The sequence below is a fragment of the Papio anubis genome, chromosome 4 (assembly GCF_008728515.1).
Source record: "Papio anubis isolate 15944 chromosome 4, Panubis1.0, whole genome shotgun sequence".
Classification (NCBI taxonomy): domain Eukaryota; kingdom Metazoa; phylum Chordata; class Mammalia; order Primates; family Cercopithecidae; genus Papio; species Papio anubis.
In genome coordinates this window covers 4,405,600-4,429,535 of record NC_044979.1, presented here as the reverse complement: position 1 = coordinate 4,429,535, position 23,936 = coordinate 4,405,600, and the positions used below count along the sequence as shown (strand labels likewise).

The following is a 23,936-nucleotide window of genomic DNA, read 5'->3' as shown; positions in this document are numbered from 1 at the left end:
AGGCAGAGCAGACACCATCAGTTTTCTGCTGTCAGCAGGCGTGCCATTGCACATTTCATTTTGAACATCAGGGCTGTTACTGCATGCTCCAAAGCTGCACCAGCCACGAGGCAGGCTTATTTACCAAGGACTTAGGAAATAATTTGAGGACCAGGCAGAGAGAATCCTAGTGAACACATTTTTGCTGACGCCTATGTTCACGTGAATCTGGGAGCGTGCACATAAGAGTGTGTCATTAGGCAAATGCATACAGAATCAGATATCTAATATTTGACCTGACCCAGGAAGGAACTCACAATGAAATATGATTGCATGCTTTCATTTAAAAGCGTATCCTAAATACATAAACTAGCCAGGCATGGTGGCGCATGCCTGGAGTCCCAGCTACTTGGAAGGTTGAGATGGGAGGATCACTTGAGCCCAGGGGGGAAGAAGTTGCAGTGAGCCCAGACAGTGCCACTGTCCTCCAGCCTGGGCAACAGAGTGAGACCTTGTCTTAAATAAATAAATATATAAATAAAAGCATATCCTATGTTCCAAGACTAGACATAAACATAAAGATACCAGAGATATTGGCTGAGAAAGAACAGAAAAGCAATCCCGTGTTCTCAGCCTCTTTTCTTTCTTCTTTCCTTCCCCTCAGACTTAGAACCTCTTTGTCAGTACAGGTGTACACCATCTCCTTCCATCCTTTCCTATGACCATGGCAAAACGTTGACATTGCAAAGGCAGACTCTGACCACAGAATTCTCATCTCTGGAGGAGGGTATCCCCATCACATAGAGTTGTGACAAGGTTGAGAGAATGTCTCTAAGAGCCCAGTGCAGTAACAGGCAGATAGTAGGAAAAAAATGTTGGCTGCTGTTGTTTTTGCTGAAGTTGCTGTTGCTCTTACTAAAAGTAGATCTTAGCAAGCCTGTATCCTGCAGTTGAGATCCAGATAAGGAAAACTGCTTACCTGGAATCACAAAATAGCTGGTCTCCTGACCCCTTCTTTACTTATGGGAGTCCCCGCGTGGTATCAAAGCGTATTTTCATGCAAGTCTGTCTTCCGTACTGGACTCTGAGCTCCCTAAGAGCAAATCCTTTGTCTGTTTCTGTCTGTTTCCCCAGCACATAGCACCATGTCTTGCACATAGTGGCATCTCAATACCTATTTGTTGAATTACACGCAAAGTAAAAAAGAAACTATGAATATGAATTGTCAGAAGAATAGCAGCTGAGTGAAGTCCTAAGGTTTAGACACAAGAATCTGTGCCCAGGCAATACAGATGGATTGTCTTACAGGCATCAGAGACAAAAGGGCAAAAGCTTCCTATTGTATGAAACAAATCATCTAATAAGTTTTACTGACCAGACTTATGTAAGATCATTTGGAAGAAGAGGAAAACAAGTAAAAACCAATGTGAGACTTCAGTGGTAAAAGCCCCTCATAAGTCTCCTTGGTAAAAGTATTCTCTGTTGTTTAAAATAGGTTTAAAGTGTTCCTCTTGAATAGTACCAGCTCCCCCAAAATTCTGTGTATGTTCTTCATGTGTTCGGCATGTCCCCTCTTCTCTGGAAATCTTAGGTAAATGCTAACATGGGTCTAGTCTGGCCAAAGTAGCACAAATTTTAAGTATCTGATTCCTAATTAGGATTCTCCTTCTGTTTCCTTATTAGGAGAAAATGTTTTTTGATTTAGATGTTTTCCTGGATTATTTGCAGTTTTCAGGGGCCATCACAGAAACCTTGAGGCCTGTGGTAGTCCTGCAGTTCACACAGACAGTAGTGGGCGTGCATACCCTGGGCCAGAGAAGGCAGATGCGAAGGCAGCCTGCGGAGCCGACCTCAGACCACCAGAGGGTCTGATCTCAGGGCAGAGACTCAGTTAGACTGCCTGGGGTTAGGAATCAACAGATATAAAATGATACAGAGAAGCTGTGTTTCAACTTTTGTTTAGTGGCCTCCTTAAATGTAATTTTATTTACGTTCTTTGTATTCCACTAGTGTAAAGAAGTATTCTATATTAAAATATAGTGAAGATGGCCTGGTTGTCATACAGCTTCACAAACAGAACATAATTCCGGTCTTAGACATGGAGACTGCTACCCTTGGCACTTAGTGAAAAGGGCAGGGGATTCCCTATGTATGAACAGAGAGACCGCAGCCTGAATTAGAAAAAGCAGGACTCCGAGAATGGTCTTGAGAGACCTTTCGTTAGCCTAATTTAAATTTGCTACCTTGATATGTCATAGCCAATTATATGCTTAGGAGGTCATTCATTCATTAACCATTAATCTGTTCAGCAAACATTTTTATACAATGCTGAGTCCAAGGTTCAGAATAGGTAGAGGGGATGAGACACGGCTTCATGGCCCAAGGATTTCAGAATGTGTTTGTCTTTCTGTCTGTCTGAGATGGGGTAGGAACATGGTCCGAGCAGCTATGGCTTTAAAATTGCAATTCAGTGTGACAGTTGCTATTATTGGTACTTATGGCGCTTTCTTCAGTCACAAATTAGAAAGCACGCAGGAGAAATACCTGCAGCAACGTGGTAAGAAACAACTAGCTTCTAAATAACATAAAAAAGCAGCAATGCCATGTAAGTGGACAAAGAATGAGAGAGGACAGTTTGTAGTCAGGAAAACACATGAGAAATGCAAATGTCAAGGGGGGAGGGGGGAGGGGTAGCATTAGGAGAGATACCTAATGTAAATGACGAGTTGATGGGTGCAGCACACCAACATGGCTCATGTATACATATGTAACAAACCTGCACATTGTGCACATGTACCCTGGAACTTAAAGTATAATAATAAAAAAAAGGTGTCCAGCTTTACTCAAAATTTCTAAAAATTCAAACATTTACCCATTAGAGTGGTTTTAAAAACTTTTTTAAGATAGAACCTAGATCTCCGTATATTATCAGTTGGAGAGCAACTAGACAGTATTTACTAAAATGTGAACTGTTTTGACTTTCCGTGTAGACTGTCTTATTGTTCCCCGTGTTTCACAGCCCCTCCCTGTAAAAAGATCATCTTCCACCCCATGGCCATGAGGCCTGCGGGGCCTCCATGGAGCTAGAGACTCATCCCTGCTCTGTTGGAACCAATGGGATGCATCTTGGCCAACAGCATAAGAGTGGACATGAACTGCACCATGTCCTGGACATTTTTTAATTATGCAAAATATTTTTTAGTAATATTTCTTTTTAAATTTATTTTTATTGAGGTAAAATATACATATATAATGTATATATAAATATATATAAATAAATTATATATATGTGTGTGTGTATATATGTAATTTGCCAGTTTTACCATTGGAGTAGTAACAAACACATTTATATTCTTTTCTCCCCTTTCATCGTGCATTTCTGCAAGCACCCCTTGCTCATTTCCTTTTGTCGTGAGCTCAGCCTGTTCCAGATGAAGGCTGATCTTTCAGCCAGGATCCTAGAAAGAAGACGCATCCTAGAGGAGAGCCCAGGAGAGCACAGCCGGGCTGCTGCAGACCTGGTTACCAGGATGCAACATTAGCAAAAGTCAGCTTCCTTGTTTCACACCATTGAGAGTCAGGAGTTGTGTGTTTGACACCACAAGATTATTTCATGAACGCTGACTGTAAAACCTTTTTAAAACAGCAACTGCAGTGCTACCAACTAGCTTAACGACAGAGGCAGTCTTACCCATGTGCAAAGATGTATGTAAGAGGTTTTTCAGCAACACTGTTTTAAGGTAGCAGAAAATGAAAGGAAACAACCCAAAATATCCACCAGTAGACAATGGACTAAATAAATGATTACATTTCCATATGATGGGATCCTATGCATCTCTTCAAAAATGAAGTTTTACAACTTTTAAAAACGATTTACATAATTGTATATTATAGTATTTACCTTTCTGCTACTTGATGTTTTCGCTTCACCTTATATTCTTCATGTTGGCCCATGTTGATAGGTGTAGATCTACTAATTCGTTCTGCATGCTCTATAATATTCTGCCATGTGAGTAACTGCGTTTTGTTCATTTAGTCTCCTGCTAATGAGTAGCTGAGTAATTTCCCGTTGTGACCTGTACATAGCTGCTGTTAGGAACAATCTTCTGCCGGCCTTCTTGTGCACGGGTGCAGAGGATGCTCCGAGATGTGTTCCCAGGAGTGGAGCCCACAGGTCATACACATGAGCATCTTCAGATGTCACGGATATCGCTAAGCTGTTCTCCAGAGTGGCCGTGCCCACTCACACCCCCACACATGGCTTCACCCTCTTGTAGGGGCCAGACAAGATGTCAAGACCGTACAAAATGTGTTACGTTGAGACATGTCACATCATACTATATATGGCATGTGTATTATTATGAATACATAGCCACGTGGTAGAAATATCTTTTAAATATGCAGAGAAATGATCAACATTAACTTCAAAATTATGGTCACTTCTGGGAGGAGAGAGGACTGGGATTAGGGAAGGAACGCAAATGACATGGTAGCTGTTTGTTATGTCTTGGTTTTTTTTGTACTCAACACTACTTATTTATTATTGTCTTCCCCATATTCTTTTATTTTGTTTGGTTTGAGGCTCTTTCATTTTTATTCATCATTAATAATTGCATATATTAATTGGGTACAATGTGATGTTATATACATACATACATTGTGGAATGATCAAATCAGGCTAATTAACATATCTGTCACTTCACGCATTTATCATTCTTTGTGATGAAAACATTTAAAACTCCACTCTTTTAGCAATTTTGAAATACACAATACATTATTATTACCTAGAGTCACCGTGCTGTACAATAGACACCAAAATGTATTCCTTCTGTCTAACTGAAACTGTGTACCCTTCGACCGACAACTCCCTTTTCCCCACCTGCCGCCCCCTCACGTCAGCCTCTGATAACCATCTTTCTACTCTTTGCTTCTATGAAATCAACATTTTTAGATTTCACATATGAGTGAGATCATGTGACATTTCTCCTTCTGTGCCTGGCTTATTTCACTTAGCATAATGTCTTCTAGATTCATCCATGTTGTCACAAGTGACACAAGTCTCTTCGTCTCTAAGACTGAGTAGTTCTCCATTGTGTGTATGTACCTATGTTTTAATCCATTCATCTGTCAATGGGCGTGTAGGCTGTCTCCATGTCTGGGCTGTTATGAGCAGTGCTGCAGTAAACACGGAAGTGCAGACAGCTCTTCAACATCCTGATTTCAATTCCTTTGGATCTTTACACAGCAGTGAGATTGCTGAATCATAGGGAAATTCTATTTTTAGTTTTTTGAGGAACTACCATATTGTTTTACAAAATAGCTTTACTAACTTACCTTCCCCCCATGGCATATGAAGGCTTCCTATTTTCCACATCTTCACCGACACCTGTTAGCTTTTTCTTTAATTTAAATCATAGCCATCCCACAGGTATGAGTTTATATCTTATTGTAGTTTTAATTTGCATTTCCCCAATGATTAGTGATGCTGAGCATTTTTCCTGTATCTATTGTCTATTTGCATGTCTTCTTTTGACAAATTCAGGACCTTTGCCCATTTTTAATAGGGTTACATGTTTTCTTGCTATTGAGTAGTTTGAATTCCTTACATATTTTGGTTATTAGCCCCTTATGTGATATACGACGTGCCGGTATTTTCAACACAATTCATGAAATGTCTTTTCACTCTATTAATTGCTTTCTTTGTTGTGCAGAAGTTTAGGATGATGCAACCCCATTTGCCTGGCTTGGCTTTTGTTGCCTGCCTGTGCTTTTGGGGTCCAATCCAAGAATCATTGCCCAGACCAATGTCATGGAGCTTTTTCACTATGTTTTCTTCCAATAGTTTTACAATTTCAGGTCTTATACTGAAGCCTTTAATCCATTTTGAGTTGATTATTGTATAAGGAGTGAGATAAGAGTCCAGTTTCCTCCTCCTGCATGTGAATAGCCAGCTTTTCCGACACTGCTTATTGAAGAGACTGTCCTTTCCCCAGTGTGTGTTCTTGGCATCTTTGTGAAAAATAAATTAACATAGAAGAATTGATTTATTTCTGAGCTCTCTATCCTATTCCATTGGTTGATGTGTCTGTTTTTATGTTAGTACTATGCTGTTTTGATTACTACTGTGCTGTTTGATTACTATTTGGTGTGATGCCTCCTGTTTTATTCTTTTTGATCAAGATTGCTTTGGCTATTTGGGGTCTTTGTGGTTCCATGTGAATTTTAGGATTTTTCTGTGGAAAAATCAGTTTTGTTCTGTTTCTATGAAGAATGACTTTGAAATTTGGATACAGATTGCATTGAATCTACAAATCGCTTTGGGTAGTATGGACATTTTAACAATATTAATTCTTCCAGTCCATGAACAGGGGATATCTTTCCATTTATTTGTGTCGTCTTCAATTTTCTTTCATCAATTTTTATAGTATTCAGTATACATATTTTTTACCTCCTTGAACTTACTCCTAAGTATCTTTTTTTGATGCCATTGTAAATGGGATTGTTTTCTTAATTTACTTGTAGATAGTTCATTTTTAGTATATAGAAACAGTGCTGATTTTTATGTTGCATTGTGTAATCTGTAGCTTTACCAAATTTGTTTATCACTTGTAACACTCCTTTGGTGCAATCTTTATGGTTCTCTCTATAAAAGATCACGTCATCAGCAAACAGAAAAATTCACTTCTTCCTTTACTATTTGGATGACTTTTATTTCATTTTCTTGCCTAATTGCTCTTGCTAAAACACCTAGGATTATGTTGAATAGAAGTGGTGAGAGTGGGTATCCTTGTCTTGCTCTGATCTTAGAGGAAAAGGCTTCAGCTTCACCATGGAATATGATGTTAGCTATGGGTTTGGCATAGATGGCCTTTATTGTGTTGAGGAACATTCCTTCTATACCTACTTTTTGACAGCGTTTATCATGAAAGGATGTTGAAGCATTTGTCAAATGCCTTTTTTGCATCTATTGCAAGGATTGCATGGCCTTCATTTTGTTAATATGGTGAATCACATTTACTGATTTGTGTATGTTGAACCATCCTTGCATCCCAGAGCTGCATCCCACTTGATTATGATGAATGATCCTTTTTTAAAAAAATTGTTTATTTCCATAGGTTTTTGAGGAACTGGTGATATTTGATTACATGAGTAAGTTATTTAGTGGTGATTTGTGAGATTTTGGTGCACTCATCACCCAAGCAGTATACACTGAACCCAATTTGTAGTCTTTTATGCCTCACCACCCTCCTACCCTTTCCTCCAAGTCCCCAAAGTCCATTGTATCATTTTTATGCCTTTGTATCCTCAACAGCTTAGCTCCCACTTATGAGTGAGAACATACGATGTTTGGTTTTCCAATTAGTGATCCTTCTAATGTACCATTGAATATGATTTGCCAGTATTTTGTTGAGGGTTTTTGCATCTATGTTCATTAGGGATATTAGACTGTAGATGGGGTTTTTGGCAGGGGTGGGGGAGTTTGCTAGTCTCTTTGTCTGGCTTTGGTGTCAGGGTAATGCTGGCCTCATAAAATGAGTCTGGAAGTATTCCCTCCCGTCCCATTTTTTGGAAGAGTTTGAGAAGGACTGGTATTAGTTCTTCTCTAAATGTTGGTAGGATTCAGCAGTGAAGCCATCAGGTCCTGGGCTTTTCTTTGATAGGAGACTTTTTATTATTGATTCAATCTTCTTTCTCATTATTGATCTCTTCAATTTCTTCATGATTCGGTCTTGGTAGATTATATGTTTTTAGGAATTTATCCATTTCTTCTTGGTTATCCAATTTGTTACCATGTAACTGCTCATAGTAGTCTCTTAAGATCCTTTGTATTCCTGTGTTATCAGCTGTAACATTTCCTCCTTCATTTCTGATTTTGTTTGCATCTTCTCTCTTTTTTTCTTAGTCTGGCTAAATTCTTGTCAATTTTTTTTTAGCCTTTCAAGAAATAAACTTTAGAAAAACTAACTTAAAATAGAGTAATACGGTGTAATGTTAAGATTTTATAAAGCTTGCAGATATACATGCAACCATTTTCATGTTATTTTTGTCTATGTTTTAAAATACGTGCTCATGTGTAAATATGACCATGTATGTGCATACAAGCATTTTTAAGTACATTTTAGCAACATTTAGGTTACCTCTGGGAAGTGGTGATAAAACAGATCACTGTTACTTTGTTCCTTTCTTTAGTGTTTGAAGTTTTTTAGAAACATATATTAAGTTTGTGAATTAAAGATGAAAAGCGACTAATTCAGGCTCAGTAGCTTTTTTATTGCATGGATGAGACAAAAGACTTAAAACTATCTATACCTGTGGTTTTTTTCCTCTGTAAAATATGGTTAGAAATATCTACTTTGCAGAGCTGCTGTAAGGATTTGATTAGAAATTATTCATAAAAAACCTAACAGCATGCCTTTTACGTAGTAGGCACTAAATAAATAACAATTGTTTACATTATTAATAAGAACATAGGAGATATTCTGTTTGCAAATTTACTCACCCTGAAATGTGCAGAGAAAATAGATATAGGTTCTTTATTTTTCAGTCATCTTTCTTCCACTTGAACTCCCCATGGGGGGGAAGTGGATCTTAGAGCCAAGAAACTTAGTTTAACTCAATAATTTAAACTGGTATTTCAATCTCTTTTGCTAAGTGCTGCCTCTTTGGGTGTAAGTATGTGGACTTTCAGATCACTGTTCCCTCACTGGGTAGGGGTTGCCATATTTAGCAAGTAAAAATTTAAGATACTCAATTACATTTGAATTTTAGCTAAACCACAAATAATTTTTTTGTAGTGTGTCCCAAATGCTGCATGGGACACACTTACGGTAAGAAAATGCTTATTCTTTATCTGAGCACCACATGGAACCAGGCATCCTGCCTATCCTCTGGCAGCCCCACCTGTGGGTGAACAGAGAGGGCACCACATGGGGGAAAGGGCCCTGGACTCCTGGACTTTGTGCCTGGGATAGAGCCTGGATCCAGTCCTTGGGCAGCAGATAGGCCTCTGCTCTGATGTCCAAGGCCAGCATGACCCACAGTCTATGTGTCTCAGCTCAGCTGGACCTGTGGATGGGCACCGGCCAGACCTTCCACCTTACCTCTCAAGGGGAGAGGACTCCTTGCATTTCTGCTACATGCTCTTTGGGCCCTGGACTAGGGTGTCCACTCTGGGGCCTCTGCAGTGAGGCCCTGAAGCCCTCAGCATGGTGGGATCCATAGCAGATTCCCTGACTTTCAGCCAGTTGTCAGATGGCCCCTCAGAAGTGTGTGGGGAGTTTTGATGATGACTGCAGGAATACTGAACTCCAGCCATCCCTCTGCCCAAGACAGTGTGCATCCTTCAGCTTTGCTATAGCCACCCCTTGTGAGTCCATGGCATCCTGGGTCACGGTGCTGCAGGCAGCCCTGGCCATGGTGTTCCCACGGTGCATCTGTCTCCCTCGGACCACCCACTTTCCACTTCCTCTTTCTCCCTGCATCTTCCCACAATCCACCTGAGCCAAAGGGGCAGCCTCTCCTGCCTCTCCTGCCTCTCCTGCATGCTCTGTGCTTTCTCATTCAGCATTCACTCCACAAACATGCAATCGAGCACCAACTCTATTCAAAACACCCTTCTCGATGCAGAAAATAACAGCAGTGAATCTGAACTGTTCTTGACTCTCTCAGAGCTTACATCCTAGTGCAATAGATGAAGAGAAGGACAGCAAGTACACTGATAATTACATATTATAAGGCCCTGATAGCATAGTGTGTGGTAATAAGTTCTACAAAGATCAGGAAAGCCGTGAGGATGGAGGCTGACCACAGGGTCATGGAGGGGAGTTCCTTTAGATGGGACAGTCGGAGAAGGCATTTGAGTAGAGATTTGAATGAAGAGAAAGACAGGCCATGGCAGTGTCTAGGGGCAGAGCATTTCAGGCAGTGAGAACAAGCGGCTCAGTGGGAAAAGGCCTGACATGCCTCCAGCCCTACAGGAAGGCCAGCTAGCTGGAGTAGGTGAGTGCAGAGGGCAATGGCTGAAATAAGATTGGAAAAGTCACCAGCCCTGCCTGTTAATATGTTTTCAAAAAGATATAGAAAATAATTCAGAGACTTTTTTTTTTTCTTTCTGGACTCACCTTTTGCTAAGAAGAATTGAGAAGTCACCTGCAGAGAAAACAGATCAGGGGCCACTTGGTCCTGAATTGGACCTTACTTCTCACTTCTCAGGGCTGCAATATTCCTGCAGCTGGGAAGCTGCAAGCTAGTGATTCAAGGGAAAACTGAAATATAGTTTGACATTTTCAAAATGTTCCTGTTACATGAATAAGTTTATACAAGGTGTTATGAGAGACCCATTGGATGGAGTGACATCCTTCCTGGGGTAGCCAGCAGACTTAGCACTGAGGCTTCATTAATTTATAAGAACCCATAAAGCCATCCTGGAATGTGCGTCTGTGTGGTAAAAAATGAGGTTATGAGGATATAAACCAAATGTGATACTTCATAGAATGATGTTTTATGGCGTTACAATAATCTGAAAATATGGACTTTGAGTTGGGTGTGTTGTAATTAACACAGGTGCAGAGGTAGGGAGCTGTGCCTTGGCCCCCCTGCTGGCCTGGCCTCTGCCATCCCATCATTGATTACTCTTCTGTGAATTTGGGTTCTCCAGGCTCTGCACATCTATCTCCATAGTATAAGGAAAACTTGTTTTCTTTTTCTGTTGTCAGCTAAACTAATGGCTTCGTCTTTGTTTTCTTCCTGGCTATTCTCTGCCCAACACAGGTCCTGGTATTCCTATGGTGACGGTGCACAACACAACAGATAAGAAAAGTAAGTGCTCTTTTTTTTCCTTAAATTTTCCTGAGACTCAGGAGAAAGGAAGCAAAACACTCTATGAGATCAGCTGGCCCACATTCTCCTACTCAGAGACAGAGGGAGGAGTCCTGTCCTAGCAGTTCAGAGTAGGCCATGCTGATCACCAATATCGGCTAAATATGATGAAAGCCAGGGTCTGCATACCCCAATCAGAGGGCCCCACACCCCTTCACAAGTGCTGAGCCTGGAGGGTCATTCCAGGGCTACCCAGGTCATAGCCTGACATCCTCTGAACAGCCAGCTCGAAAGGCTTTGTAGCCTGACATGAGTCCATCCCCACTGAGAACCTGCCATGTGGCGCCAAGACTTGAGGGGCGCATGGGGGCTCATCTGTCTTTGTGGGTCTGGGGGCTTCATGGCATGGAGGGTCTCTGCATCCATGCTGCACAGGATGTCAGAGAAAAACTGATTCTGCCTTTTGTAAAATGGTAGGGAAGGCTTTTTCAGGACTGTTGTGAAAGGGGAGGGAGATTCAGGCTCAACTTCAAATACAGCAAGATCCGGTGGGGCTTTATTATGGCCAACGAGCAGAGAGAGGGGTCCGTGGATGGACAACTGCTAAGAGAAGGCATCGGTGGGAGGGGATTTTTGCTAAGCTGATCTCACAAGATCCTTGCTGAAGGCAGGACAAGGACTTAGGCTCAAAGGTGGAGGATGAGGAACTTGCTCATTTATGGAGGGTGATCAGATATCAGGGGCAGGGACTTCTTGCCAAAGCTGGGCAATGCAGGCCAAAGACAGGATAGGATCAAGGTTGAAGCCTGGTCAACAAGAGGACTCAGAGGAGCCTCACTCAAGTTTGGTCAAGAACGGAGTCTTTGTAAGACCTCCCAGGGTCTCTTGAGGCATGTGTTTGCTCGGAGGGACCCCACGCAGGTCGCCACGGGCACATCCATGTTTATGCGAGGGATGTATGCTGTGTGCAGTGGGAGGCAGACACGCAGCACAGCTGAGAAGCAAAGAGAACTCGCCCTCGGTCCCTCCCTTTCCAGCCCTCCCTCTGTCTAACCCAAAGCAGCCTGTGTCCTCCTTCCCCCAAATCCCTCCCACTCCCTTCCACATCCGGGAGCCCCCTTCCCTGGCAGGAGGGCAAACCTCATGGCCAGGGTCCGCAGTTCCCCTAGGTCTGGAGACAGAGGTGACTCCGCGTCTCCAGTGACCATCGAGCGTCAGCAGCTCCCTGATCCCTCTCTCTGTGACGGTACTTTAAGGTCCAGGAGAACTGGGGAGGAGGGGGGCATGTTGGAAAGGAGAACTCCAAACATATGTTTAGACATCGTGAAGTGGTTCAAGTGTTCCACAGTGGACAAAATAGATTTGTTTAAAGAGACAGCACTTAGCCAATAATGATGGTCGTCTGCCAAGCTATCAAATCATCATTAGAAATTCAAAACCAAAGCATAAGTAATCATAAAACCAGCAATAAATGAATAGATTTTAAAGCCCCCCCCCCCCCCCCGCCAAAAGCCATAAAGTGGATGTCAGAATGTATACACAGAAACACTGAGAATGGCCATTGGAAGGACCCGGTGCTGAGAAGAATCGGGATGGCCTTCCTGTCTTCCTCCCCAGAGGAGGGGCTGGTTTCCCCAGCAAAGAGGTTCACCTGCCCCGGCCCCTTTCCAGCCTCACCTGCAAGGTTTGGGAATCTGGGCCATTTGTGCAATGGGGGCAGTATCCCTCGAAGGATGTTGGGAGCGATTGCCTGTGTCTCCCACCCGCCCACTGCATCCACACACCCTCTGCCCACTCTAACGGGTACGTGTCTGTGAAGAGCCCTCCAGGAGGCCACAGAGGCTGGGCTAGAACTTCCACCGAGGCCTGGGGTCGGTGGAGTCTGACAGACGTACTGCAGCATAACAGTGAACATTTAAAATACCCGTGCTAGACCTCTTTAGGTGGAATTTTCCCTGAAAAAATGCAGATGTTGCACAGAGCCTCAACTATGACATCTTTTTTTTCCTTAAGAAAATGTGTACTTTCATGTTGAGTATTTGATAAGATTTAGAGTCCGTGGACACCTTTCTGATATTTGTGAGGGTTTCCCCTTCTTAAAAAATGGATGATCTGGTAGAAATTAGATGAGGTGTCCAATGCAGCTCACAGCATTGCAGCCTCCCGGGTTGGCTGTTACCCGATGGTTCTGTGAGATGCCACCACTGGGGACCCTGGAAGTGGGGACACAGGACTCTATGTACCATTTGTGCAACTTCCTAGGAATCTATAATTATTTCAAATTTAAAAGTTTTTTCTAATCTGTGGTCTAACAAAAAACACAAAAGTATTTTTTGACTTTGAAAAATATGATATAGCATACGGCTCTTCTTACAAAAGTCATTCCCTTAAATGCTTTCTACTTCTTTGGGGGAAGCTATTATTAATCTATTCAAGTTCAAAGGTTAATATAGTCCCTACTTTTGGGACATGCATTTTGACTTCTAAGCCACTTCCAGCCTGGATGTGGTCAGTCCTTGGGGCTCCTACCAGCTCCCACAGTGCTGGATCAAGTCAACAGTTTCCAAGGCTCATGTGTGAACGAAAATGAAGCCGGCCTATATCTTAGACGTGTGTGACTTCATTGAGAAAATGTTTCATTTATTCCATTTATAAGAATAAAGTAATATATAGGCGGGCTGAGGTGCAATTCTTTGGAAGAGAGTCCCAGTAAGAATTGACCAAATGTCTTCCAGCAAGTACAACACACTAATGTGCTCAAAGATCCGGGAAATTTTGTTAACTCTGCTGGAAAACCAAACAACCACTTCTTTTCTTCTGTAGGGTATTGGCTACTGCATTAACCAATCAATCCAATCAATATTGACAGACCATAGGCCCTAGGTTGCCATCCAAATCCATCGTGGAGCTGTATAGATGGGAACTTTTTTGGGAAGCATTTCACTGTTTGCAGTTGAGCTGTCACTTTGGTGACTGTGACTCCTGGAAGCAAAGAGATAGGACCCAGTGGCTTAAGAAATAAAAAGCACTGTGCACACAGGATGGGGCTGGTGTTGCATGCCTGTACTCCCTTCTTCTCTGTGTGAAATTTAACAGTGAACCTGAAGGTAACACCATTGCGCTTGACCTCAGCAAAGTGCTGACTAATTGGAAACTGGACGGCGTTTAGAATTATTTTGGTCCCATGTATTTTACAAGCCTATTTATATAGCAGTATTTGACTCTGGGTTTCCTGGAGCCTAATTCAAACTCTAGGAATATTTCATCCCATCCTAGCCTGTTTCTGTATTTCTGGCTGTCAAAATAGTTCAAGCTCTTTCAGGATGGTGACTTAAGCTGCCATTTTAACTTGGAAAACAAAAAGAAAAGATTAAATGTGGCTGAGGTGATTGTCATTCCCATCCTCAGGAGGACAGTAGGGGCCCCATCTTGCTCAGGGTCTATGTTACATGCAGACTTCATGGTTTGAGGGGCTCCACGTTCCTGAACACCTGCTTTTTCCCTGTGCCTAGATAAAACTGCCTGAAATCCCATCCTTGCATGGCAGTCCCTGAGGGTTGGTACATCGTAGCTGCACGAATGACTTCGGGTCCACCTGGGAAATAAGAGCCGAGTATGGCAGGCCCTGGTAAAGTGCCAAACCCAGCCCTGAGTTCTAACCTACAGGTGTTTGCCGTGGGAGGCGTGTGGGGCTTCTTCAGTGTGTTTACCTTTTGATAGGTCTGATGTCCTCTTGCGGTGCTTCCCAGCCCGTCTCCAACCCAGCTGCATCCTCCCCAAACAAAATGCACTGAGCTTTCATTTTGTCTGTCAAATTGATGCATCCTGGGTGAGGAGGCAGGTGCCTGGTGCTTCCAGGCCCCCAGTTCCAGCAGCATCTTGTTCGCGGTGTGGTTGGACCACGTCAGAGACTCCTCATGGCCTCTGTAGTAGATGCAGGGTCCACAGCATGAGGTTTGCAGGTGGATGTGCATCTCAGGCAGGCAACAAAGCCATTGTCAGGCCAGCACTTCACACACCAGCCTTTGGGCCTCAGGTAAGCTTGAGATCAGTTGTCCTCTTTTATGACTGAAAAGGCCACTGGAAGACTTCCAGGAGCAACACAAAGGCAAGCAGTAAATTACCCATCCCTGCAGATGCCTGTTTCATCCGAACACTCAGCTGGCTCGCGGTTCTGCATCATTAGGATTCTGCAGAACCCCATACCATTTGTACTTGTTCCATTTGATGCTCCATCCTGAACGTCTCAGACAACCATGTTCTGATCAGGGGGCCAGAGTAAGGCTAGAGGTGACAGGGAACCATGGTAGTAACAATAGTGGCCCCAGTCAGCATTTATCAAGCACTTGCTCCGGGATGGGTGCTGTGCAAATACTTTACATACTTTAGCTCATTTCATCGTCACAACAGCCTGTGAGGCGGGAACTGCTATCATCCCCACTTGTCAGCTAAGGAAACTGAGGCACAGCAGCTTAGGTGATTGGGCCACATGCACACAGCGAGGAAGCAAAAGCAGTGGAGTTGCATCTCGGACCCAAGCAGTGAGGCTCCAACAGAGCCTGTTCTTCCAGACAGACGGTCATTGCACAGCGCTGCTCAGCCACCTGCCCTCAGGCGGTCTGAAGGACAACTGCAAATCCAGAGTGATGCCCGGCCTGCACGCCCATTGAGATGAGTCTGGGGAGGCGGAAGCAGTCACACCTGCAGCTCGTTCTCAGCACCTTCTCCGCCTGTACACCACCCCCAGGGCCCATCCGAGCCAGCTCTGGGGTGAGCGTGCAACACGGCACCGTCTCCTGCTCTGAGAAGCCTTCCATGTCGCAGGGAAGAGATGCTCCTCAGGACCTGATGGCTCTTAAACCAGTGGGGGGCCCCGTGGAATTAAGGGCTCTGCTTCCTGCAGCAGCTCAGCCTCCATGCACAGGCTGGGGTCATACTCCATGCACTGGGAGGGCTCAGCCCTTGAACTTCACCCTCTAATGCCAGCCTCTTAGCCCCCCAGGCAGCAGCCCTTGGCTGACCATTCATTATTCTCTTTTGAATGTAATCATAGCAGCAGTTCTGGGCTCTCTGCACAGCACCAGTCCCTTCCTTGTACCAACCCTATAAGGTTCAATAATTCATCCGAGATCCACAGCAAACTTCAGGGCAAGGCCTAGACTCTTGTCTTATCTGACTTCCAAGCAGGCGCTCTTGACTGTGGGCTGGGGGCTGATACCAGATGTCTGACAAAGGGCGAAACCCAGGATCTCCTGGCCTTCACGTCGCTGCCACCTGGGAAGCGTGCTCACAGCAGCAGCCTCTGTGACCACTGAGCTGCTGGTCAAAAAATCACCCCGGTTGAGATCAGCCCTGGTGAGGCCATGCCAGCACGGGCATTTGCAGCTCACGCCTGTAGTGAACAGTGTGCAAAGCAGCAGCGCTTCCAACCCGCCCTGTGGGGCTGAGCCAGGAAAGCGGGGCCTACAGCTGGGCAGGGAAAGGCAGGAGGTCTCAGAGAGCCGGTTCCTGAATGTGATGCTCTGACCAGCAGCCGAGGTGTGGCCCACGTTCCGTTACAGCGCAAAGCCTCAGCGCTGGGCATCAGCTAGCAAGGGGGGCTCTGGCAGGCTGGGACCCGACTCCATCACACTATCCTCTTCCAGCCCTGCTATGAAATTTGAAATTACTGTTTCAGAATTCTTTGTCCTTTCTCCTCCTCTCCCCAACTGACCCCAAAACCACCCTGGGACTATCTGACTTTTTTCCTCTTTAGAAAATCTTATCTACAAACAGAGCCTGCGGGGTGTTCACAGATGTGACTCTGAATTATTTAAAAGCTGTTTCCTTAAGAAGGTAATTATGGTTGGGACCAACCTATACTCATTGGGTGCCTGGATATTCAAACAACTTAGGTATTGGGATAAAAAGCCAACAAAATCATAGTGAATACGTTGCGGGCTTTAATGTAAATATGAAAGGCAGGCCCACTTAGAGACGGGGATGCCAACTCCACGTGTGGGAGTCAGAATCACCGTGTGGCTTGCAGTGCAGCCCCACAGCCGTGCAGAGAAAGCGTGCGTGTGGCGGGGTCGAAGCTGGCTGCGCTGGCTGATAGCACCCCACGGCGTCCCGCAAGCGCGTGTGGGAGCTTGGGATCACTAGGTAGCCTGGTTCCCACTCCTTTATGGCATCAAAAGTTAGGTTTCTCTCCCTCCTACCTTCTTCATTTGGGTTTTTATAAGAAAGCAAAACCAGCCCCTACCACCGGTGGTGCCCAGGTGGGTCCATGAAGCAGCGCCGGATGCAGTAGGCTTCCAGTCTCTGTTCTTGCACACGTGCTGCTGGGAGCACCCCTGCCCCTGCCCTACCTTCTCCCTGAGGGACCCCCTCCTAGACTGTTGAGGCTGTGCCCACAGCTCCCCTTCCATCAAGCACGGGGCGCCCACACACAGGGAGACATCAGGAGCATGGCATTCCAGAGGGCCCATGCGTCACTGGCACACTACATGCCAAGGAGTTTGCCTGCCATCCTGCAGGTCCCAGGAGGAGCACTGTCAGACGTCCCTCTCTAAAAGCTTCTTGTCACCATGCAGCGAATGGATGGAAGGGCCCGAGGTTGCAGACGGGAGGGCTGCCGGGGTCCGAGGTGGAGAGGATGAGAGTCTGGACCAGCTCGGGGGCCTCCAATGAGGGGCTGCCTCTACAGGACCTGCAGGGAGAGATGCAACTGGAAAGGGCCCGAAGAGCTGCCGTCTCAATCCAGTCTGGGGAGGTGTGGCACTTGCCAAGGGTGGCGAAGCATCGTGCAGAATCCTACAGCCTGTGGCCCTTAAAACGTGGGTCTTGTCTAGTCCTAACAAAGAAGAAACAGCCCTGGCCGGGTGCGGTGGCTCACACGTATAATTCCAGCACTTTGGGAGGCTGAGACGGGTGGATCACAAGGTCAGGAAATCGAGACCATCGAGACTCCGTCTCAAAAAAAAAAAAAAAAAAAGAAGAAGGAACAGCTCTGCTGCCTCCTTGGGTGCAGCAGCAGGTGACTGGGTGGGTGTCTGGAGAGTAGGTCCTCATGCCTCTCACCCTGCAGGCCAGCTGGGCAGAGCTCTGGTTCTCAGAAACAGCAGCCGGGACACAGCGGGCAGCTGCCCCATCACAGCCATGGAGCCACCACCGAGGCTGGGGCCGTCCAGCAAGTGCACAAACCCGTCTCAGACCCAGAGGCAAAAGCCAGCTCTTTCCTACAGATCATATGGGGCAGAACCAAAAGGACTAAAAATGTAAAAAGATAAAGGAAAGTAAATGTTAAAAAAAAAAAAAAAAAGAAGAAGAGGCCGGGCGCGGTGGCTCAAGCCTGTAATCCCAGCACTTTGGGAGGCCGAGACGGGCGGATCATGAGGTCAGGAGATCGAGACCATCCTGGCTAACACGGTGAAACCCCGTCTCTACTAAAAATACAAAAAACTAGCCGGGCGAGGTGGCGGGCGCCTGTAGTCCCAGCTACTCGGGAGGCTGAGGCAGGAGAATGGCACAAACCCGGGAGGCGGAGCTTGCAGTGAGCTGAGATCCGGCCACTGCACTCCAGCCCGGGCTACAGAGCAAAGACTCCGTCTCAAAAAAAAAAAAAAAAGAAGAAGAAGAAAGCCTGTCATTTCAAAAGCAGCCTGATGCCTAACTTCAGCCCTATGTCTTAACACAGCTGCATCGGACAAGTTTGTACCTAAGACCCACAGCTTTCAAATATTTTAAGGAGCAATTTGGTTGCCAAAGAAAGTCTCATTATAAAGTGGCCTTTATGTGAGGGGACCTTGCCAAGTCAGGCCAAGACAGAGGAAACTGGGCCCTCAGTCCTCAAGTAGTTTTGCTCATGAAATCCCTAAGAGAATTTTTGAGAAATCATGTATCCCATACATATTTTTAAGTTGTCACCTAAAGTTTTTCTCGTTAACTCAAAACTATACAGAATAAGTTTTTAGCATATTGTATTTTATTTTAAAATAAATTACATAATCCTGTGATATCTAAGTATTGTGGCAATTTGATACCTACCACCGCCCAGTTAAATGTTTCTGGAACAAGTTCTTCTTAGCTTTACATCCTTCCTTTTCCTCCTCGAGCTGATATTTACATTCCGTTTGTTGGCCCATCACCCCAGAATTCTGTCCTAATGTCATTGAATCTTGGAAATCTTGTAAAGGTTTTTTCTTTTGAATTTCCAGTGACCATAAGACCATAATCATTGCTTGTTGGATGGAATTATCATCATAATTATCACTTGCTCACATCCAAGCAATTAGGATACTTTACATACTTGGATAATTGTTGGACATAAAACGTTACGATTGCCCTGAAATGCATCTCTCAGCAAGCTGGGCATGGTGGTTTTTCACTCAGCTCATGAGCGCACCTGACTCATTTCCAGAGAAGACCTTGTCAGAAACGTGTGCGCTCGTAGTTCTGTCCCTGCTTTTGGTGGTTGCTTTTTTTTTGTTTCTGTAGAATCTCTGAAAATGTGCTCATGTAAATAAATAAATTGACAGAGAGGAGTCTTGTTATAGCAGCGCCATTTTCTCTGAACTCCTGACCTATATGCCAAAACATTGTGGCCCATCCATTCTCTGTCATTAAGGATTATTTTTAATGATCTATTGATTTTGAGCTCAGTGAGATTCCCCTTCGGTTTTGTTAAAATCAAAGGATGACAAGCCGACCACGTTGCTGGGGGCTCTTACCCATTACTGGGCCGGGTGGGATTCTCTTAGTGAACTCAGCCTCGGTAGTCCTTCATCCTTCATGTGGGGCCCACCTGTGTGCAAGATGCCCCAGGGACAGACGTGGGGGCTCCAAGGCCTTCCTTGCCCTCGAGACGCCTGTGTAGGCCATGATGAAGGAGGCACAGGAAAGGAGCAGCTCCTTGGAGCGAATCAGGCATGTCCATTCTCAGCACATTTGCCAGTAGGCTCCTATGAATGCGGAGAGCCTGGGAACTGGTCTCCCGAATCCCGCCATGTGTCTGTGCTTGAAATCTTCTGGACCCATAGGGGTGCACACGTGAGCAGCTGTCCTGGCGAGTGGAGTGTTTGCAGATTTGCTGTCGGAACGTGTTAGTCTTCAGTCCAGCATCTTGGGTGGGCGAGCTGGCATTTGGCTAATACAGAGTGGAAAGCAAGCCCCGCTCGGAGCTGCACACCCTGCAGGATGTCTACAGGTGCTTCTTCCTCTCTACTACCTAATGCGGGAGGAGAGCTGGGCTTCACTGCCACCCAGCAGCTCTCAGTGCCTCGAGGAGCACCTCCGGGCTGGGCACTGTGCCAGCCACTGCACCCACTCATCTGTGGGCTGGGAGACACACACACGAGTCCATTCAATGCACGACTCCTCTGGCATTGAACGCCTGCCAGGGGCCTAGTGTGATGCTAGAAGGACCAAAAATAAATGCCACCTACTGGGACCCTGCCCTCAATTTGCTTAAAATCTGACTGGAGGAAAAAAGATATGGCAAAAAGCACAACAGTTGCCCAAACTGTGTCACACTGACTCTCACAACTCAACATTTGGAGTTCAGAGAAAAGAGGCTGGGTGCTGTGGCTCACATCTGTAATCCCAACATTTTGGGAGACCAAGGTGGGAGGACCTCTTTTTCTTTTTTGACCTCCTGGGCTCAAGCAATCCTCCCACCTCAGTCCCACGAGTAGCTGGGACTACAGGCATGCATCACCATGCCTGGCTAATTTTTACATTTTCCTTTGGAGAGATCAGTTCTCCCTATGTTGCCCAGGCTGGCCTCAGACTCCTGGACTCAAGTGATCCTCCTGCCTTGGCCTCCCAAAGCATTGGGATTACAGACATGAGCCACCACACCCGAACCCTTTCCTTTGTCTCTTCTATTTTGTTCATAAAGCATGTCTCTGTTGATGACTGCATGTATATGTGGAAGGAAGGACAATATGATTTTAAGAAATGTAATATTTAGCATCTTGGCCCCAAGATTCTACAATCCTTTCATGGGATTTTTTTTTTTTTTTTTTTTTTTTTTTGAGATGGTGTCTTGCTCTGTCACCTAGGCTCCAGGGCAGTGGTGCAATCGTGGCTCAAGCCATCCTCCCACTGCCGCCTCGACCTCCAGGGCTCAAGCTGTCCTCCCACTTCAGCCTCCTGAGTAACTGGGACCACAGGTGTGTGCCACCATGCCTGGATTTTTTTATTTTGATATTTTGTAGAGATGGAGTTGGGATGACAGGTGTGAGCCACTGCACCCAGCGAGGAAGACCATGCCTGGATTTTTTTATTTTGATATTTTGTAGAGATGGAGTTGGGATGACAGGTGTGAGCCACTGCACCCAGCGAGGAAGATCTCTTGAGTCCAGGAGTTTGAGACTAGCCTGGGCAACATAGTGAGACCCTACCTCTGCAAAAATTACAAAATTCAGCCGGGTATGGTGGCGTATGCCTGTAGTCCCAGCCACTCGGGAGGCCAAGGTGGGAGGATTGCTTGAGCCCAGGAGTTCGAGGCTGCAGTGAGTTATGATTTTACCACTGCACTCCAACCTGGGTGCAAGACCCTGTCTCAAAAAACAAAAATGGAGCTCAAAGAAAAGAGATATCCAGTGAAGGTGAGTAAGTTTAAACAGCAGTCATGCTCTGGGCCTGAATCTGGTCTTCGAATGTGACTGATGGCGCAGCCCTGGGGTGGGCAGCTGGCAGCCGCAAGAGCACAGGGAGGGGGCGAGGCGGGGCAGAGAGGGGTCTTACTGATGGCCGCAGGGGAAGGTGCATGTGAGGAGTGAGCAGAAATAGGGCAGGAGAGGCCTGGACTAGAAAGGCACAGAAAACCCAGGCAGGGGAAGTCAGGCCAAGCCAACAGGGAGATGGCGAAGAGGCTTCTACCTAAGCCTCCGGTGGCAGACACCATCCTGCAGTTTTACTTCTTGTGGAAATGTGAGAAAGGGAAGGGGCTGCTCTCCTCCTCTCTTAGATCCGTTGCCTATTGGTTTTCATTAGATCTGGTCACCAATTTTCCAAAATTTAGCACAGTGGTGATTCCACCAATCCCCTGAACCTGCTGGGCCACTTGGAAGCATGTCTTGCAACAGTGCACAGCTACACCACGACCTGCCCACGGGGCGCAGCGAGGGAAGCAGCCTCGTGAGCAGGCATGAGTCTCTGCGGTCTCACGGTGTCCAGATCTGATAATAGCTAATTCCACCAAATATTAGAGGGGGCTCACATTTAATTAAGGAGTGGCCATTTGTATGCTCCAGACTGGAGGTCCCCACTGCCCTGAAGTCAAAAGAAGAGTCCTTCAGGGAATATGCCAATCTTTTCTTATTTCTCTGCTGAGCTCCTGCCCTCTTTGAATGCAATTATGGGAACAAATAAAATGGCTTAACTCAAGTCCCCTGTGGGACAGTCAGCTCTCTGCTGATAAAACCAGTTGTGTGGGCAATCATTAAATGAGAAATCTAATATTTAACTAAATTTAATAGTCTGTTGCTTTGGTGCTTTCCTGTGAAGGGTGGGATTTCAATAGAGAGGAACGAGGTATTCACGTGCAGCCCGTGTAGTCCGTGAGCGATCAGAACGTGGTGTGTTCCCACAGGAAACCAGAACTCTCAGATCCAGAAACTGGTAACGGGGGTTTGGTGGCCCGCCTGTGTTCCCGTTAGCTCTAGGCCAGCTTGACTCAGAGGGTAGCAGAACAACATTGCTCCCTGAGTTTAACTTTCGCCTTCGTGATCAGCATTTGAGATCGTACAGTGACACCTGAAATATCAAAGTCACATGCGTACATACGGAGACAAGACCTTTAACCAACTGTGAGAGGGTCTGTCTGCATTTTCTCTCATTTTGAGATTTAGTCATCCAGACAGGCTCTTGCCACCAGCAGACCCCCCAGCTGAAGCCCTTTCTGGGACCCAGAAGCAGAAGCTAACTGGCAGCAAGAAGCCCATCTCTGTTCTCGTTGGTAGAGGGTCTTTCTACCTTTGCTCCTGCCAATTCCCCTGACCTACATGGGTTGTCACTTCTATCATTTGACCCACATTTGCACACCCCAAGTTCCTCACCTGTTTTCCACCTGGGATGATCATGTCAGCAGTCAGAGCAGCAAAGATCACAGGTTCTCCAAGGGTTACAGCTGAAGCATCGAGATGACCTCGTGAGATCCAGGCACGGGTCTCCTCCAATCAGCTGGAGTTTGGAGAGTATGGATGGATTGCCTCATAGTCCCAGAGTCCAGTGAATTAACTTAGGCACATCATTAGTCTTCTAAACATCAGAAACTTTCCCATCAATATAATGCAGTTTGCTTTGGGTTCTCGGGTCTGTGCCATGTGGGAAACACTGGTTGACAGTCCGGCCTTGGTTTTTCCAACTCTTGCCATTCGAGAGGTCTGAGCCTGGGGGACTTTTGTAGCTTCCTGAGACACTCAGGAGGACCTCTCAGTCCTGTTTAGTTTCCTGGGGTCACATGGGAACAAGGAGAAAGACTTGGGTGGAAACCCAGACACGTTACCATCTAAAGATGCTTAATTTCCAAGAAACGAATTGATTTTCCACAAACCCATCTACCCAGGGTACTCAAAACTAGTGCATTTTGTCCCTGGGATGGGACTGAACACGGATACCTTGGCAGGGGTTAGGGAGAAGGATTTGCAGCCAGGAAAATGACCTAAACTTTCATTTTGACGGGTGCCTGAGATAGGGTGGTCAGGCCCCTCTTGGAGGAGCTGACGCTTGTGTTGATGGAGGAGAAGGAGCTAGCAAGGAAGATTTCAAACACAGGGCAGCACGCGCAAAGGCCCTGGGGCAGCAAAGAGCTTGGGAAATGCTGTTCTCTTCATTACCCAGCTGCGCTCCCTGCTAGTCTTCCTTTCCTGTAACTGTGAATAGAACATGAAGGATATGCAGTCACTGTCTCATAAACCAACTCCTCTCACCTAAGCGTGTGCCTGGAGCATTGCATTAAGGGCTGAAGGCATTTGGACTCAATGAGTCCAACACCAGTCAACACCAATGAGTGCTGCCCCCAATCCATTAGGAACGTGGGCTGAGGCTGTGAAGCTGGCGCGGGGGCATGCAGGCGCCTTGGCGTGGAGTGCACTCCCCTAACTCACGTGCATGACTGCGAGGGAGAGCACGCCACTTCTGCAGCCAGGTCT

General features: G+C 45.8%; 1 protein-coding gene across 3 annotated transcripts in view; it reads left to right on the top strand.

Annotated features, from left to right (window-relative positions):
- Window positions 1–23,936, top strand: part of DPP6 (dipeptidyl peptidase like 6) — a 1,015,511-nt gene that overhangs the window by 965,256 nt on the left and 26,319 nt on the right. For all 3 annotated transcript variants that reach the window (XM_017957362.3, XM_009204279.4, XM_017957361.3), the window contains exon 17: window positions 10,750–10,797. In XM_017957362.3, coding sequence (XP_017812851.3) covers window positions 10,750–10,797 — 48 coding nt within the window. The remainder of the gene's footprint in view (window positions 1–10,749; window positions 10,798–23,936) is intronic.